The sequence below is a fragment of the Catharus ustulatus genome, chromosome 3 (genome assembly GCF_009819885.2).
Source record: "Catharus ustulatus isolate bCatUst1 chromosome 3, bCatUst1.pri.v2, whole genome shotgun sequence".
Classification (NCBI taxonomy): domain Eukaryota; kingdom Metazoa; phylum Chordata; class Aves; order Passeriformes; family Turdidae; genus Catharus; species Catharus ustulatus.
This window is the reverse complement of record NC_046223.1, coordinates 61,851,411-61,868,893: the sequence shown is the minus strand read 5'-3', so window position 1 is coordinate 61,868,893 and position 17,483 is coordinate 61,851,411. Positions and strand designations below refer to the sequence as shown.

The 17,483-nt window shown below is 39.4% G+C and overlaps 1 protein-coding gene across 19 annotated transcripts in view; it reads right to left on the bottom strand.

Annotated features, from left to right (window-relative positions):
• Positions 1 to 3,066: 3,066 nt before the first annotated feature.
• Positions 3,067 to 17,483, bottom strand: part of EPB41L2 (erythrocyte membrane protein band 4.1 like 2) — a 105,873-nt gene continuing 91,456 nt past the window's right edge. For 4 of the 19 annotated variants that reach the window (XM_033056748.2, XM_033056750.2, XM_033056749.2 and 1 more), the window contains 9 exons: positions 16,872 to 17,018; positions 15,403 to 15,507; positions 12,639 to 12,782; positions 11,644 to 11,697; positions 10,874 to 11,434; positions 8,914 to 9,036; positions 8,359 to 8,457; positions 5,721 to 5,801; positions 3,067 to 3,204 (listed from right to left, as the gene is read on the bottom strand). In XM_033056748.2, the coding sequence (XP_032912639.1) occupies positions 3,097 to 3,204; positions 5,721 to 5,801; positions 8,359 to 8,457; positions 8,914 to 9,036; positions 10,874 to 11,434; positions 11,644 to 11,697; positions 12,639 to 12,782; positions 15,403 to 15,507; positions 16,872 to 17,018 (1,422 nt within the window). In that variant the 3' untranslated portion in view covers positions 3,067 to 3,096. Of the gene's footprint in view, positions 3,205 to 5,720; positions 5,802 to 8,358; positions 8,458 to 8,913; positions 9,037 to 10,873; positions 11,435 to 11,643; positions 11,698 to 12,638; positions 12,783 to 15,402; positions 15,508 to 16,871; positions 17,078 to 17,483 lie in introns of those variants that run through there. The other 15 variants (XM_033056752.2, XM_033056759.2, XM_033056754.2 and 12 more) reach the window with 13 other exon arrangements.

The window sequence follows — 17,483 nt, the reverse complement described above, 5'->3', positions numbered from 1 at the left end:
CATTTCCATGTCAACAGCTGGCAATGGATATTAGCTCTCCCCCTCCTCAGCCACACACAGGCATCCCCACTACTATCCAGATGTTAAGAAAGAAGACACTTGTAGGTAGATTAAATAAACTAAGGCTTTAGTCTATGTCTTTCAGCTGAAAATATGCATCTGTGATCAGACTAGCTCAGGAAGAGTCCAATCCCTTGATAACAGTCATGCTCCATGGAATCTAATGGATATTTTTAACATGACAAATCATCAGGATTACGTGAAAAACATGCTCCCCTCTAGTAACTTATACCAGATTTGGAATCAAGTCAGTGTCTCATTTTTCATATATTCCTGGCACTTCATGGCTGTGCTCAAGTCTCCTAAAGCTGCAGGCTGAAATTTATAATGGGTACAGTAATTTCACAACTATAAGGCGCACTGGATTATAAGGCACACCTCCGTGTGTCGGCAGCTTTCCGAAATTTCGCCCCTATATAAGGCGCACCCGACTATAAGGCGCACTCTGTTTTTTGCAGCGAGGATCCGCCACCGGCTCAACCCGCGCAGTTGCTGGCCGTGGCCCCGCCTGCACCCACTGGCCGCAGCCCTGCCGGCTCCCCCCGCGGCTCATGGCTCACACTTCTGGGTTGGCAAATTTCTGAACTTGGTCCATATATAAGGCGCACTGGACTACAAGGCGCACTTCTGGGTTTGGGCCAAAATTTTAGTCAAAAGGGTGCGCCTTATAGTCATGAAATTACTGTAGTTTCCTTGGATAAATAATTTTCTTCAATACTAAGGGAATGCCTGCCTGAACAGGACATGGAAGTCTTTTATCCACGGGTCACGACCACCATTACATAAAATACTGAACTGGGGAAACAAGAATCATGACTACTCTCATTTCTTTAAAACATACAAAATGTATTTCTTTTACCTTGTCTTCCCCCTACATCAACATCGATCAAAGTGCATATTAAAAGCTCGAAGTTGTACTAAAACAATTTTCCTTCTTGAGATGTTCCAACAAAACTGCTGCTCTTCTTACTAAATACAGAGGCTGGTCAGTAAAAAATCAGAGGTCTCATAATGAAGGCTTAAACCACTAGTTTTTAAATTTCACTTATTTATAAATCTCTCTCACTGATATAACCATTTAACCATTAACAAAACCTTTTTCTTGAATCTGAATCTACCATTAACAAAACCATCAAGTTTGAAAAAACCTGAAGCTTGAGTCTCATACCAACAGCATGACAAGCACAGGAAATCTGAAGCTTTGCACCCGCAAATGGCTACTGAGCTTTAAGACAATAGCCTATAATGGTTGCAAGAGCAGATTTATCCAGTGTTCATCCTGATCCTTCTATTGAATACATGAAGGAGAACTGTACAGTAATTTCACGACTATAAGGTGCACCCTTTTGACCAGAATTTTCCCCCAAACCCGGAAGTGCGCCTTATAGTCCGGTGCACCTTATATAAGGGACAAAGTTGTGAAATCTGCCAAACCGGAAGCGTGAGCCGCAATGGGGGGGGCGGTGCCGCAGGAGCACCGAGTCGCGAGGTGGGGTGGGAGTGGGTGGCCACGGCCGGTGAGAGCCACGCGGGGAGGTAGGGAGCTGCCGCCGGCCCCGGCCTGGGCAGAACAAGAAGCCGGGCGGTGCCACCCCGAGTGCGAGGGGAACAAGAAGCTGGGCAGTGCTGGCTGTGGCCCGGGGGAAACGAGAAGCCAGGTGTCCCCGGCCTGGGCGGAACAAGAAGTGCGAGCCCGCAACAGCCTCGAGCTGAGCAGAGCCTGCCTGACGGCGGCATCAGGGCAGTGGTGGCATGGCGTGAGCCTGCCGGCATCAGGGCAGTGGTGGCATGGCGTGAGCCTGCTGGCATCAGGGCAGTGGCGGCACGGCCCGGGACCACCGGCATCGGGGTAGCGGCGGCATGGCGCGAGCCCGCTGGCATCGAAGCAGGGGCGGCGCGGCCTGGGCAGCTGGGGAAAGTTGCTGGCATTGGGGCAGCAGCAGCGCGGGGGAAAACCCAGGGGGGTGCGGGCCTCCCTGAGTGGCACGCGGTTCCCGGAGCTGCACGGGGTTGCCAGAGCGCTGGGGCGGCACGGGAAGGGAGGGAGCGGGCTGCCGCAGAAGCCGTGAGCCACGGCAGCCCCATGCCCCGCCTCGCCAGCTGGCGCCGGGCAGGAGTGCCGGGCCCCACGCCCAGGGAGAGCGCTGGGGCTGTGTTTAAAGGCTACGCCAATCCGTGAAAAATGTTTGCAAATTGAGCACCTGCCAGTAAACTCCACGATCGTGGGATTCCGTTACTAATTCATTACTTTGTTGCGCACGGCATGGATCTTTGCGGCAAAAAAAAAAAGTGCGCCTTATAATCCGGTGCACCTTATATAATGTACAAAGTTGCGAAATTTGCCGACTCGGGAGGGGCACCTTATAGTCTAGTGCGCCTTATGCTCGTGAAATTACTGTGGTTTTTCCTTCTTTTTTTTTCTCAGCCTAGAAAGGAGGGCCTAATAAATGAACATGGCTTAAAATAGCTTTTTCACCTGACAAAAGGCTTCAAAACTTGAGCTGCCAATACATTTACCTTTCTGCCTGGGAAAATGATAAAATGTCAAAAATTTCAGTGTGTTTAAGGATTAGCTGACTAAACTGAAATGTCCAAGTGTGTCCTTTCACTATTGGAAACTACACAGTCTTCCCACTAAACAAGCAAGATGCTAGGCAAGAACTATAATTGTGCAGGTAAACAGAAAAGTGTGACACATCCTTTATGTTTTGCAGAAATAACCCAAGCTCACTTAAATATAAACTATAAAAACTTGACCAAACATTGTAGAAAATGCCATGAGAGTACTGTGACAAAACTGGGAGATGTATATAGGAACATTTGCAAGTGAAATTAATGTCAGATTACACCTAAAAAAAATTCTTACACTAATACTCTTCAGTTAGCACCTCATCCTTCTGTGAATGCCTATCTTAAAGGTGCCACATATTTTTCAGATGAAAAGACATGAATGCAACAAAATACTGACACCACGTTTTCCTGTGTTAATTATATACATAAGCTTACCTGAAGTATTTGCTTGAGGGTATTTTGATTTTAGTCTTCATCTTCCTCAGCAAGTTCAGTTTCTTTGTGCACCACCACTCTTGTCACAGACATGTCAGGGTGCTGTTCTTTGGCTTCTTTGATTGCCTGTGCCAGAGCCTGCAAACGTATTTGAAATATGGAACTTAGTAAGACCAAAAGGACATTCATGTGGGGCCAGAGAATGAGAGAATATCTTTGGAAAATTTGGTTATAGTTTTTCAGAACTGCAAATTCCTGGACTTGAGATCAAAGGTAAAAAAAAACAACCAACCCCCAAAACACAAAACCCAAACGAAAGACAAAATCCCCACCATGATAAAAATTTATCAAGATTTCCAGGAAGTAACAAGTAACCATAAAGTTGTAAGATAATTTTTCAGCTCATCTTAGGAGAAAAAAAGTATTTCTATATCCCAGAACTTTTTGAATTTCTGCAAAAGATCTAACAATGCCTTAAGATCGTACAGAAAAACAAGAGTGCCCTTCAGTTTCCCAAACAAAACAGAAAGATACTTTGGAGTGTATGCTAAGTGTGGTACTGAAACTCTGGAATAAGATCATACCAGAAATTTCTCAGTACAAGAATCCCATTTTTTTTTTCTTTGTACTAGTTTAAGAGAAATTCCTCTAGCTTAACTCATGGAAACGTAAATGCAAGTATCATTAAGTTGTTTATAATCCCTCCCCATTTTAAGAAGTTTTATCATCTTAAGAGATGTACCAATACACCCAATTAGATCAGATGACTGTCACAGGTCCCTTCCAATTGAAATGCAGTAAGAGCACTCTCTGGACTATCACAGGGAAATAACACCTGGGACCTTCTCTTTCCTGACCACATCTTAGTACACATCTTATTTCAGCAGCATTACTGCTGGAACCTAACGTAGCAAAAAACCAGGAGACACAGGAAGCTATTCAGAGGCAACAGTTACCTGTTCACCTTAGTACTAAATGCAACTAAAAACCCCCCTAAAATACTAGAAAGAGCAAGAAAAATATAATGCAACAAAAAGGTTTATCTTAATTTAGAAAAGTGATTATTTCCTGAGCTAGCTGCAAGTATTAAGTGAGAGAAGAAATAACTAACTCTGAAGAGAGATTGAAAACACCAGCATCAGGCACCCTAACTATTATGCGACACTGAATTTGAATTCTTATTAAGGGAAAATGTAGAACACATGATGTGCATTGGTACAATACTGATGTTTGCTGTTTGTTAACAATCAATGAAAAAAACCCCAGATTCCAACTGGTAAATTACAACAAGTAATACAAACATTTGTATTTTGAAACTCCAAACTGAAATGTTGTTTTTCTACTGGAAACTGTTTTAGTGATACAGGGAGCTAATAGACAAAATAAAAAACTTCCAGCATGTAGTTTGGGCATTTAAGAAGCACCATATTCACTTAAGAAAAAGTGGAGGTATTTCTTAAATCTCTTAAAAGCTGCTCACTGTTGTTTTAAACTTCAGTGATTAAAATTGTACTTCGTACTTCCTTTTTTATAATTTCTTTTTTTACTTCATTATTCACTTATCCCAAATTAGGGAAGGGCTTTAAGAATTGTCTGGTACAGCAAAGCTATTTTGTGACCTTTCCAGACATTTGAAATGCACTGAACGTGTATGAAGGCAAACAAGAGCCATCCATGCCTGATGCTAAGCAGCCCTGTCATTTAATTAAAAGTTTCAAGAAGAGATTCAACTTGTCAAAAGACACTTTCTGGACACAAATCAAAATGTGAAAATAAATTCCTTGAGAACTCTCAATATATTACAAGTCATAAGTTAAACTGAAGCCTGTTGTGTTGATTCGTGAAGCCTTCATGAAGTTAGAAATGTACTCACTGCAAGGTAGGCTTTTCCACTTATATTAACCTATGACTGTTGATTGCCTTTGTTACTATGGTTTCTTAGATGAATAAAAACCCCTGTGTAATCATCACAAAGACTAGGTAATTGACTTTTCTCAATTATTTTCCAGTGTAGTGCTCAAATTCAGCCTTATTAATTGGGCATGTAGAACTGATTTTAACCTTTGTTTCTAAGACATTGTAAAATACTGCTTTAGTACTGATGGAGATAAAAGGTACATACAATTACAGCAGATCAACAATTAATTTTGTTACACATAATTCTACAAATACTGGCCAAAACCTAATTTTTAAATTCAACCAGTTAATGTATTTGAATGTATTTCAAAGCTTTCAATCAAAATGACCGCTGCATTGAGATGCTGCTGAAACAATGCAGTAGATATCCCCATCTATCCAGATCAGCATATCAAAATAAGATTATTTCAGTAATATTTTTCCTCCCAGGACAAAAGCTGCACTAAATAAACTGTGTCCCTTCCAAAAAGAATAATCCCTCTAAAAATAGCAAAAATCCATTCCCATGATCTATGATGCAAAATTTACAAATGCTGTTTTTCTTTCACATATATTCAAAAGGCTTCTTAATAGCAAAACACAACTGCTTAATAACTGTGCCACACTTAACAGTCTCAGGCTCTTTCTATATAGTTTTATTCATTTTTCTACCTTTCTCTTGCTTCAGATTTCTGAAACATCATCTATATCTCACCAGACTACAAAACACATTTTAAGAGTTAAGGTTGTATACTCACCTCATCATGGTCAATATCTGCATCTCCAGTAATAACAATGCGCTTCTCAATTCTTGTTTCTGATACTCCGCCTTTTACCATCTACAGATGTCAGAAAAAATAAAATCAGAAAAACATCCCTGTAATTATTCCGTATTTCCACAAAGCACAACCTTCTGTTGCACTGAAGCAGATAGATTCCTGTGTTTGAGTTGCAATTAGTAGTAAATGTGTTCAGTGATAAATCATCCTCTCCTTTTGCAGCTATGCAGTTGGTCACCCCCTAGCAATTGCTAAAAATCAAACAATAGAGAATTACTCCAGTTACTAGAGCTCGTGTTTGTAAAACAGTAATTCCAGCTTCTTCCACCATATAAATCTGGCAATATGGAAATTCCAGGAGACTTTTCTTTTATTTCAACCCATCTGTCATGGGTGTCTCCACAGTCATAATCCTACGCCATTAAATACAAAGATGATCTGTTTTTCAGTTCTGTCATTCAAGGACCTTCATTGGATATTTTCAGAATATTTCACACTGCTGAATAGCTTTGTGGTTTTTTTTCTTCACTTCTTATTCTAATGATTAGAACGCTTTAGCTTATAAAAAAATTCTCACAGAAATAACATTATTTGCCTTTTAAATCAGCCTGTGTATGAGAAAAGCTACAAAGACCATATGAGTGAAGAGCCAAGATGACTCTGTTAAGAACATCATTTTGGAAGGTTCCTTTATCAGCAACGAACAGTTTGCAATGTAAAATAAAAAATCAGCTGAGAAAATTCAAACAATCTTGTTACTGACAGTTTATCATCAATTCAAAAAAGATAGGTATCTGCTGCATCATGCTAATTCCAGTAATCTTTCAGTAGAAGACAAGACTGAAACAGTTTTCTTTAATTTTTCCTTCCAAGAAACAAGACTATTTGACATTTGAACTTGACAAGAAAATGTACACTTCCTGGCAAAACTGTGGTTTAATTACAGTAATTTCATGACTATAAGGCGCAACCTTTTGAATAAATTTTGGTCCAAATCCGGAAGCGCGCCTTATAGTCTGGTGCGCCTTATATAATGTGCAAAGTTGCGAAATTTGCCAACCTGGAAGTGCAAACTGTGAGCCAAGCTGCGAGCGGGGGCAGGAGCGGGTGGCCCTGAGCCACCCCAAACCGCGGGCGGTCCCGAGCTGCCCTGAGCCACGGGCGGCCCCGAGCCGCAGCAACTCCAGGGTGTGAGCCGTGGTCACCCTGAGCCGCGTCAGCCGCAAGCCACGGCCGCCCCGAGTCCCTCCTCGCCAGCTGGGGGCGGGCAGGAGTGCTGGGCCCCACGCACAGGGAGGGTGCTTGGGGCTGCGTTTAAAGGCTACACCAATCTGTGAAAAATGTTTGCAAATTGAGCACCTGCCAGTAAACTCCACTATTGCGGGATTCCATTACTAATTCCTTACTTTGTTGCGCACGGCACAGATCTTCGCTGCAAAAAAAAGTGCGCCTTATAATCAGGTGTGCCTTATGGCCATGAAATTACTGTAACTGAATAAAGATTTTTTCCTAAAATGGTGTTGGTTTAATGAGTCCAAAAAGGAGCAGCAGTCTGAAAAGGATCTACTGACTAGTTTTTGTAACAAATGCATTTTTAACATATGCATTTTTAATTCCAAGCTTACTTTATTTCATGTGACTCACTTTCTAACATTATTCTTCTACTATCATTTTATGCATACGATTCTCATTCTTCAGAGTATTTTGATTGTTAGAAAATACATCCAGTGAGCAGTGAACTATTGCTCAAGCCTGTCATGTTGCAAACTTCTGTATCTTGGGGTTGGAAATCCTGAATTCACACTTAGTTTCCCTCTTCCATTTTTCTTTACCCTAAATAATGCTTTCTATAATTTTCTTAGAAAAAGATGCTAAGAGTTCAAAGATGAGCTCAAAACTGTTGTTTAGGCATGCCTAAAATTTGACAAATATTTGCATAAATTAGCAGTAACAGTAATCATCATCACGCTTTGGTAGTTGTATTACACTCTGGCATGAAACATTACATGTTTTCTATGAGACAGATGTGATGTCCTGTTAACACTGAGTTTTCCTTTCCTTCTCAAGCATGGAATGCAGAGGAAATAATTCAGCACCCAAACACACTTGCAAAGCAATCTAATAGAATGATCTGTTTTTAAATACACCCTAAGCCTAGAAGCACGAGGATGATCAACACAAAGTCTGGGACACATTGCTTCAGTTCATCATGGTGCCATTAGCAGGGTTCCTGTGGACCTCAGAAAAGTTAAGTTACACTAGCAAAGATTCTGTAAGATGTCTGTGGGTGATGACAGGACCGAATCTGTAAAAATTTAGTTACATACCCATTTGTCAAATACTGAATAAGACCTATATGAACTACTGAAAAACGATGAATCATATTTATTCCCCTCTGCGTGTCCTATTCTCAGATATTCCTGCTTACTCACTAGAACTTCTGTCTTCAAAATTTGTACAGAAAGACTTAATTCTCACACACGCCTGGGATGAATCTCTTCCATTTCAAGTTAGTTTTCCTCAATGAATTAGTAGATATACAAGAAACTTGATATAAAATTGTGTTTTGAGGGTCCGCTGTCTGTTTTCACTAAGAAAGACAAGAAATATATGTTACCTTTGTGATGTGTGTAGTTGTGGTAGTAGAAATGGACTCTGATGTAATTGTCTGCGCACTCACCAGCACGCCGGTATCACCACCAGCATTGCCATCAAGCTTTAAGAAGAAAAAGAAATTGGAAAAAAGATCATTGTATATATTGGCATTTAAAAAACTGTTTTCACAGAAGAAAGTCTAATTTTCTTACTAAACATATTCTTTAATTCAACTAGAACTGAAATCTAAATAGAAGCCATCCAAGTTTACAGAGTCAGGTAAGGCTATTATTATGGCCCATTCCTGTGGAGAATTCATGCTCACAGTTACATGTTCCTTTCACAAGCAATGAGATATTTTAATCAATTTTCCAAAAATGGATTAAAGTGAGTTATACTTTTGCAGGCAGCAACTAAGTCTTTATATAGAAAAAGAAAATTAGAACTTCACAGCCAAAGTATAATCTTACCTGCTAGGAAAAAAGTACATGCTTTTGAAAAGCATTTTTGGACATTATCTATTTTGATCTACATAACTGGAATAAAAATAAAATTGCAAACAAACCAGTCACTGTACCTGTGAAGATTCATATGTGATAGTTTTAGTTTCTGTTTGAACAATTGGAATTTCTTTAGTGGAGATTTCAGTTCTCTGCGTGGCATCTGAAATGGTTACCATCTCTGTTTTCACTACTGGAGGCTGTGATGCAAGAAATAAACAATCAATTCAAAAGTCAGAAGAAGTTTCGTAAAGTGGACCAAGAAAACACAACCAAAGGCTCAAGAAAAGCATAACAGTAAGATAAGAATTTGACTGACTTCCCATATAAAAAGCATGCAATAAATAAGCAAAATGAAATAAAGTTTAACATATCAGCCCTCTAGGATATCTGTAACATTGCAGGAAAATTTAATCTCCTAATAATCTTGTCAAAGTTCAGTGTTTCAGCCAACAGTACATACCAAATAGCAACTACTAAAACAAAGCCATGACACATGTGTTGAAAATGTGTAAAAGTATCACTATGAAAAAAATAAAAATCTTAGTTTGCATAAAGAAATTGATAGCTAGAACAGAAAGATAAACTTTGTATTAGAACTAATCTGGGAAAATACCTATCACTTCTCAGTCTGTAATCAGGACTAGAAATTCCACAGAAGTTTAACTTTTTAATATTTATTACTTCTGGAAAAGAAAAGCTTTTGAAAACTGGATTTTAAGCAGTCTAAATTTTCTGCAAGTGAATGACTTCTTTTGACAAAGATTCTAAGAAGCTACTTCAATAATTTTGAGCAAACTGCAGTTTAGTGGTGTTCTCTGCAATATCACAAACAAAGCAATTAACCTGGAGTGTGTAAGCTAGTGAACTCATTACTTATCTTAGTGGAGTAGATTTTCATTAGATTTAAGAACTAAAGCCTTTTGATATTTTTCTAGATGCATAGGCTCCTATCTTACATTGATTTTGAATACGCATAGGGTCAAATCTGGAAAAAAACCCAAACACACTTGAATGTTTGCACACACAACTGCTCTTCTTCCCCTTTCTCCAAACTATCTATGCTTTTAGGAAGTGTGGGTACTGGTAAATTTTAAAAGTCTAATAAACTAATTCTATCACGTCATTAATCAGAACAACTGCGTATGCAGAAGACAACAAAAGAAAGAACGTGATTTGATTAAAAAGTGAAGAAAAAAAATTTGCCACCATTACAACAAGCAGGTAGAGAACTCCAAAAACCCCACTGAACTGGTGAAAAACTCAGCAGAAGATCATGACAAAATTTACAAAGACCTACATGCCTGCCTTTCAATTTTTCCCTTTCTGCTTCTTTATCATTTGCCTAGTAATGGACTCTTCAACCTTGTTTGGCTTAAAACAACTGGCTGTGACACGTACTCATGCATGCTTCCTAAGTATCTACTGCACTAGAAGACTTCATGGAAACATTGTGATATGAGCTTCAGCACTTAACAGTACAGTGCTCTCACCTATGCCATTTCTAGCCATACATATTCTAGCCTAAAAATCCATAATGTTTTATTGAAGGAGAGAAACAAAGGCAAGAAAAGCAGTGATTGAGTACAGGGAAAAAAGGAACAAAAGTTTTTGACGGCTGCTTTCTAATTTCAATTTGCAATAGTTTTCCAATCACAATTACAAGTCATGAACTTGTCAAAAACACTTGACAAATAGACAAGACAAGACTTAAAACACTGGAAACATGTAAATAATAAATACACATTATGTATGTGCATATAAAATACGGAGGAGATTAGGAAAAAAAAAGAAGATCTCAGTCTTCGGAAGGTTTGCCTTTACTGGTGATTTTCACTCAGCTCTAGCAAAAACTCAGAAACCATAACTGAAGGAGACAGAATTTCACTGCTCATCAGTGGTTTCCCCTTCCAAATGATCTGAATCTTGCTGGATGCCAGAAGATGTGGAGGAATAGGAGAAGAAGAAAGGCAGGTATATTTTCACCCCAAGAAATATCTCTGCTTAATCTAGTCGTCATACTGTTCTACCATTTACCTCAGAACAACAAATTAATTGTGGTGCAACATCAATGTCAACATGAGACACATCTCCATTGAGTTTCAGCTGTTCCTCCTCTTTTTCTTCACCTAAATCTTGCTTAATTTGCTCTGACAAATTCTTCTCTTCTGCAGCTACAGTAACTGTGTTTTCCTGGACCAAATCTTCAGCTGTAACTTGTGTGTGCTCAACTGGTACATTTAATTTGCTGCCTTCTGGTATCGCTTCCACACGCTGTGTATTTTCTTCATGTTCTTTCCTTTTCATGTCTTCCTCTTCTTCCTGTTCTTCCCTGATGACCTCCTCAATTGCCCTATGATGTGGCAGGTATTCTCCCACCTCTTCATCCTCACTCTCACTACTACTGCTGCTGCTGCTACTATCTGATGGCAATGATGAAGAGTCCTTTTTTGACACGTGCTCCACCTTACATGTCTCCCCAGCATCAGTGGCAACTTGCATTTTCCCTTTGTTGGTTTCGTCTACGACTAGTGTTTCTTCTATCCCAAACTCTGCCTGCTTCTTCTCCTCCACTATGTCCAGAGTCTCATGTGAACTCTGCACAAAAAACATGGATGAGGATAAACAAAAGTAGAGTATATGAATAAATTAAAATGGTGAAAATAAAATTAGCTGATAGCTGGTTCATGTCATATGGAAGACAAAAGATGGCCGTGATGGTTAACTGAAAATAGAAGGAAGGAAAGAATGAAGATGGATTGGAAGAGTTAGAGCCAAATTTAGCCATGGAAAAAAATCTGCAGAACCTTATCAGCATCGCTGACTCCAGTACAAGGCCCTTCTGTTCTGGAAGCATGTCTCTGTGAAACAAAAAGCAATCAGAGGACAAAAATCAATGCATAACCCTTTTTAACAGTGCGACATCCGCCAAGCAAGCTTTTAAGAATGCATACACACGATACTAGAGAGAGGCTACACATTCACTGCAAGATGCTAGTTGCCTTACACTTCATCGAAATATACGATCAAAAGTAGTTAAGAGTTATGGAAGTTATTATTGGTGTAAGAACTGAATAATGTAAGCCTGAAAATAAAAAGCATGAATGTACTAGCCAGTGATGCTACCAAGGCAGTTAAACCAAGAATTAAGAATAAACAACATTAAATGAAAGTAAACAGAAAAAATAATGCTCTACTACCAGTTTGCCAAGATTTTTAAACAGCAGAAAGGGCCTTATTGCAGGGTTTCATTAGTTGTTTGTCTTTGGTCTTTTACTTTTTAATAGATGAGAGGAAGACTGCTTAGGGTAGTATGTTGTCAGGATAGCAATACATGATTTCCAAGAAGATCCTGTAAGAATTCAGTTTGGAGCCAAAAGGATAATATTAAAGCAGCTACACTAGTATTTGTTCCATAACAAAAAAATGACAGCTATCTGAAAGCCCGCAGTAAATGATGTATTAGGGTGTTAGGTTTTTTTAACTGAAAATACTTTCAGCGAACAGTCTGCAGCAAAATTAAGAGTTCAAATGAAAAGAATGCAAAAATCAACACACCATCTGTGACTTAATCCTAGCCTTCATTGCTGTTTACCCAGCGCAGCATCTACGGAGCGTAAGCTCAGCCCAGCACTGATTCCTCCCTGTGCTGGCGTGCTGCAGATGCAGAGTTAAGCTCTGAGGCAGGCACGCCGCTGTAAGGCAGGCCGGGACGCACTCCGGGGAGCAGCCCGGGCCTGTCGCTGTCCCTGTCGCGGCGGGACCCGTCCCGTCCCCGGCGGGCCCCGCGCCCGAGCTGCACCTGGGGCCCCGGCGCGGCGGCGCCCGTCTGCTCCCCCGCAGCGCCCTCTGCTGGCCCCGGGCTGGCGGCGGCGAAGGGCCCGCTGGTGCCGGCGCCGAAGCGCTCCTTACTAAACAAAATGGAGGTTATCTCCTCTTCCAGGCTCTAGACGGGTCAGAAAAGGGAAAGGAAAGAATTAGACAGCGGCGGACGGAGTGGCAGCCACCTACAATGGGACAGGTTTGGCGAGAGAGAGACGTGACAAAGGCTTGGCTCGGCAGGGGGGCACGGACAGGGCGGACACAGCACAGCCTGCGCCTCCACCATGCACAACACATCGACATTTACACATCGGCATCTACACGGACTGCCCAAACAGCACACTGCACTTAGCTGCTAACTCCGTATTTACTGTTGGGATTTTTTTTTCCCTTTTAAAATCAGTTTTTGACACCTTCTAAAGCCCAGCTGGATCAGAGCTCTAGGGCTGTCAGACATACTTGCTTAGAATACATACCCACAGCGCTGAAATGTTAAAATAATTCTTACTTCTTTACAATAAACGTTATCTATATATATTCTAAAAATACTTAAATATCCTAAGCAAATGCATGACGATTAAAAATCTGCTTTCCCATTTTAATGGGAAAACTTGTATTTTTCAAACATACATGAAAGGTGACACAGTACTTTAAAGTGTAAGTTATGTTCATAACCTGGCCTATTTTCTGTAGGGGTATAAATCTGTATGGTTAAGCAAACTTTGAAAGTCAACGTGGGTATAAGCCTCTGGAAAGGCTACAATTTTGTAGTCCAGATCTCATTCCACAAGCTCTGGTAAGAAGTCAGAAGTAAAAGTGGTTAACGTAAAAAGCCAACAACATACAAATACATAGCATGGACATAACACACATGTTGACAACATTTCAGGAGAGAGGTTCCAGCCTTCCCGAGAAGAACCATGCCAGAGTGCCAAGGTGCCATGCACACAGCTGCAGCGGGGACTCGCCGTGTGAGAGCGACGTAGAACTGATGTATGAACTGACAGAGGTTACACCATGCTACTGTACACACACTACAATGTGGATGGCATGCAGAAGGACAGAGAAGGGAAAAGAAAAAGAACCCCTAACTTGTTGGGGCTTTTTTCCCCTACACTAAAATTCAGTTTATTTCAATGGTGGCTAAAAAAGAGTTAACAGGAACCCAAGTTACAAAATTTGCCTGCACGCAACGTTGAATATCCATTAGGGCAATGTGTTCCTTACCCCTCACTTTCTTTCCCTAGTTTACTCCACCCAAGAAACATTCATCTATTAACAGATTACATCAAAAGACAAAAATGTTCATGATCCTCCTTTCATTGTACTCTGGCACCTTGCTTTCTGATCACTCAAAGGAGTAAAAAAAAAAAAAGGCAGGGGTAAACCAAAATCTTTATGTGGTAGGCGGTCAGACTGTGTGCATCTCTCTCTATCCTTGCTCCCCCTTGTATATATAATTAAAGACAGGCACATACCACCCATCTTTTAGCATTTTCCCACCTTCAAATTTTTGGATCGTCCAGTCTTTTAAAATGAAAACCCCAGTCATACAATTCATTTGATAATGTAACTCCTCCAGAGCATTTAGTAAAAAGGTTTAAATGCATAGAAAGAATTCATCAATTTTGTATCAGCCTGTGTTTAAATTCTTGGAAAATTCTTCTGGTACACATCATACAGTCTAACAAGAAATACTCTTTACAAGCTGTGGGCATGGATTAAAGAAAAAAACATATTGTGGGTATCCATAAAATAGAAATATTTCCCCTATTTGCAACATATATATCAATATGTCAGGTTTTGTTTAATTAAGTCACAGATGCTGTGCACTTGCAAGAGTATGGTGGATCTAGAAGTATAGTGACACAAATGTGATGGACCCAAAATAACATTTTTAGGACACAGAAAATTATTTGTAAGCATTTTTGCTGAAGCAAAAGAAGAAAAAGAATATCAGCAGTGGTATCCCTGCTTTATTCTCATCTATTATTCAGCTATCCTAAAGGCAAGGAACAACAGGCATCCATCAACAAATAATTCAGGATGGAAGTACAGTCCCCCAAATGTCATATTTATGTATGTTAGTGAAGTAGGACTGCAAGCTTCATGTTAACCTCATAGACCAAAAGTAATATAAAAAAGCAACATGACAATTGCTACTCATCACCACTATCCACTTCTACTAGTCCCACTGGTTAGAGTGCTTTTCATTGCATAGATAATATCAGGGACAAAACCTCCCTCTTTTCCTTAATGAAAAGAGAGGTACAGAAGTGCAGAGGTATTTAGAAGAGGCTGCTTTTGAAATGAAGCTGCTTACACACCATTATTGATTTGAATAATGATTACATAGTGAACACACAAAGGAAAAGTTCTTGTGTGAAGCGTCAAATAATTGCAAGCAATTATTTCCATATAGAATGAAAATATATGTTTTGTTGTCATCCTAGGCACATCAAATACAGTAATTTCCCAGTGAAAAACTGGGTTTCTTTCCAGTGGCCATTCAGAACTTCATGGTTAGTTTGATGTTTAAGCAAAATGTTGCTGGCATTTGTATATATGTGTATCTCTACACATATAGAGGTCCTGATTTACAGTTCAACATTCTCCTTTCAGTATTGGCTTAAAAAAGTTAATTCAATCAAGGGAAAAAAAAAGGAAAAAGAAAGAAGTGCCCAAGCCACCAAGCTAGCCCACAGCAGATACAGCGAAAAAGCAGCAGGTTTCAGGGCAGCCACCTTATCGGTTTCCTCTGGTTTTGCTCCAGCAATCCGTGGCATTGCAATCCATTGTTTCTCCTTCCCAGGCAGTGTTTTCACTTGGAAAATGTGGTCTCCTTTTTTCTATTTGGTTTTCATTTTACAAAACCAGTGTAAATGAACAAGCAATGAGACAGACTTACACTATACAGTAAACATAAAACTAAATCATCTGGAAGTGACAGAACATACTAGATGAGCAAAAAAACCCAAACCAAAAAACACCAGATATAAAATAACTTGCAGGGCCTCAACTTCAAGAGAAAGAAATCAACACAGAAAATACACACAATCATGTAATAAAAATTAAGTTACACTTCTTACATAAATGTCTCTTTCAACCAAAAATATATTTATAGGTAAGAAATGAGTCACTATGTCATGAATGTTTGAAAATATGACCAACGTTTGTATCTCTGCATATACCGCTATACATAGAAATATGAAGGTACTACTCAGAAATTTGAGGAATTTCTTGACAGTAACCACAAATTAACAAAAGAAAGAAGTGATGCATAGTTAGTTGCTCTGTTCTCTGTATGCACATACTCACAGTTCAGATCACTTACGGATCTTACTGAAATAGTGTCCTATTATCAAAAATAATTTTGTAGCATCATTTGAAAGCTCACCTTTCTGTGGACTAAAAGAAAGCTGGAGAATTTAAGGGGATAGGATAATACTACATTCAAGGAAGGAAGGGTGAGAACCATGGTGATAGACAAGGACAACACAACAAACTGATTGCTTTAAAAGACTGATTTACTCATCTACTGTATGAAAGGAACATTTGATAACCCAATAGAACTAAAAGTTTCACAACAGCATGAGAAATTTGGGTAGGTTTCTTGCTACAGGCATTGAGGGTGGTATTTGTAGAAAACTGTATTCCATACTGCTGTTTTACGGTTCAGTCAGATAGGAGAGGTGAAGAGTAGATAAATTAGTTTTACAGAAAGATTAAGATAGGTAAATTTTAACATTAAATTTTAACTACATTAAACGTGTCCTGAAGTCAACACTGTAAATTAACTGATCACATAAAGTCCTTCTGAAATAAAACACAGACTATGTGTGTATTTATGCACAAGCTGTCTATGAAGAGATAAAAATATAGAAAAGGAAGAAAAAGTTCTACTGTCACTGAAAAGTTATCTCTATCAATCTGTGTAAATCAGAGTGAAATTTAAGATAGCCTTAACATAGAGGAAAATGCTGCCATCACTTCTGTTTTCTTCTAATTCAGTTGTTCATGTGGAAGAATAAAATTCTACCCACTGATTGAAGTCAGTACCAACAGTAATGGTAAAAACGTTAATGTATACTTAGTATAAACAAATATTATATCAGACAAAGGAAGTGTTAACCTGAAGGACAAACTGCATTTGCTGTATGACATAGGAGGGTTGTATGGAAAGGCATGCAGACACTTGTGTGCAGTGACATACCCCTTGTGTCTGTAGGGACAGAGGTGTGATACGCCGCTTTTCCCACTCATTTGGGCGTGGTTCAGGTGTGGACTCCATGAAATTGCGCTTGAGCTCACTAATGCTAGCCTGGTGTTTCAGTAAGTCGTCCTGGGTCTTATCCAGGTCCTAGCAACCCGCAACATAAAACAAAGTAGGACAAAACACGACAACAAAAGCAAACTTAACTGAAAAAAAAAAAAAAAAAAAAGAGAAATAGAAGCAACCAAACCAAGAAAAGTGCCTTGTGTCTGAAATGGTGACCTCCTTTGTAATGCCTCAAAATAAAAATGTTTAAGGCTGTAAGACCAGTATTTTCGGGTTTTGTTTTGTTTTTTTGTCATACTCCGTTTCTTCCACATTTAAAAAAAGAGAAAAATAATGCTGCACATGGTTATTTAGCAAAGAGTTACTTTCATCCAAAACATGACGCTACTAGCCCTTTGAAACAATAATAATTTCCAGGAGCTGTTTGCTTTCACCTAAAATAGAATAAAATGTTTCAGGATACTGCACAGCTAATATAACTGAAGGTAGCTGTAAGAAAGAATGTTTTCACCAAAGGAGCATAAAAATGCATCTTTCTTGATATTA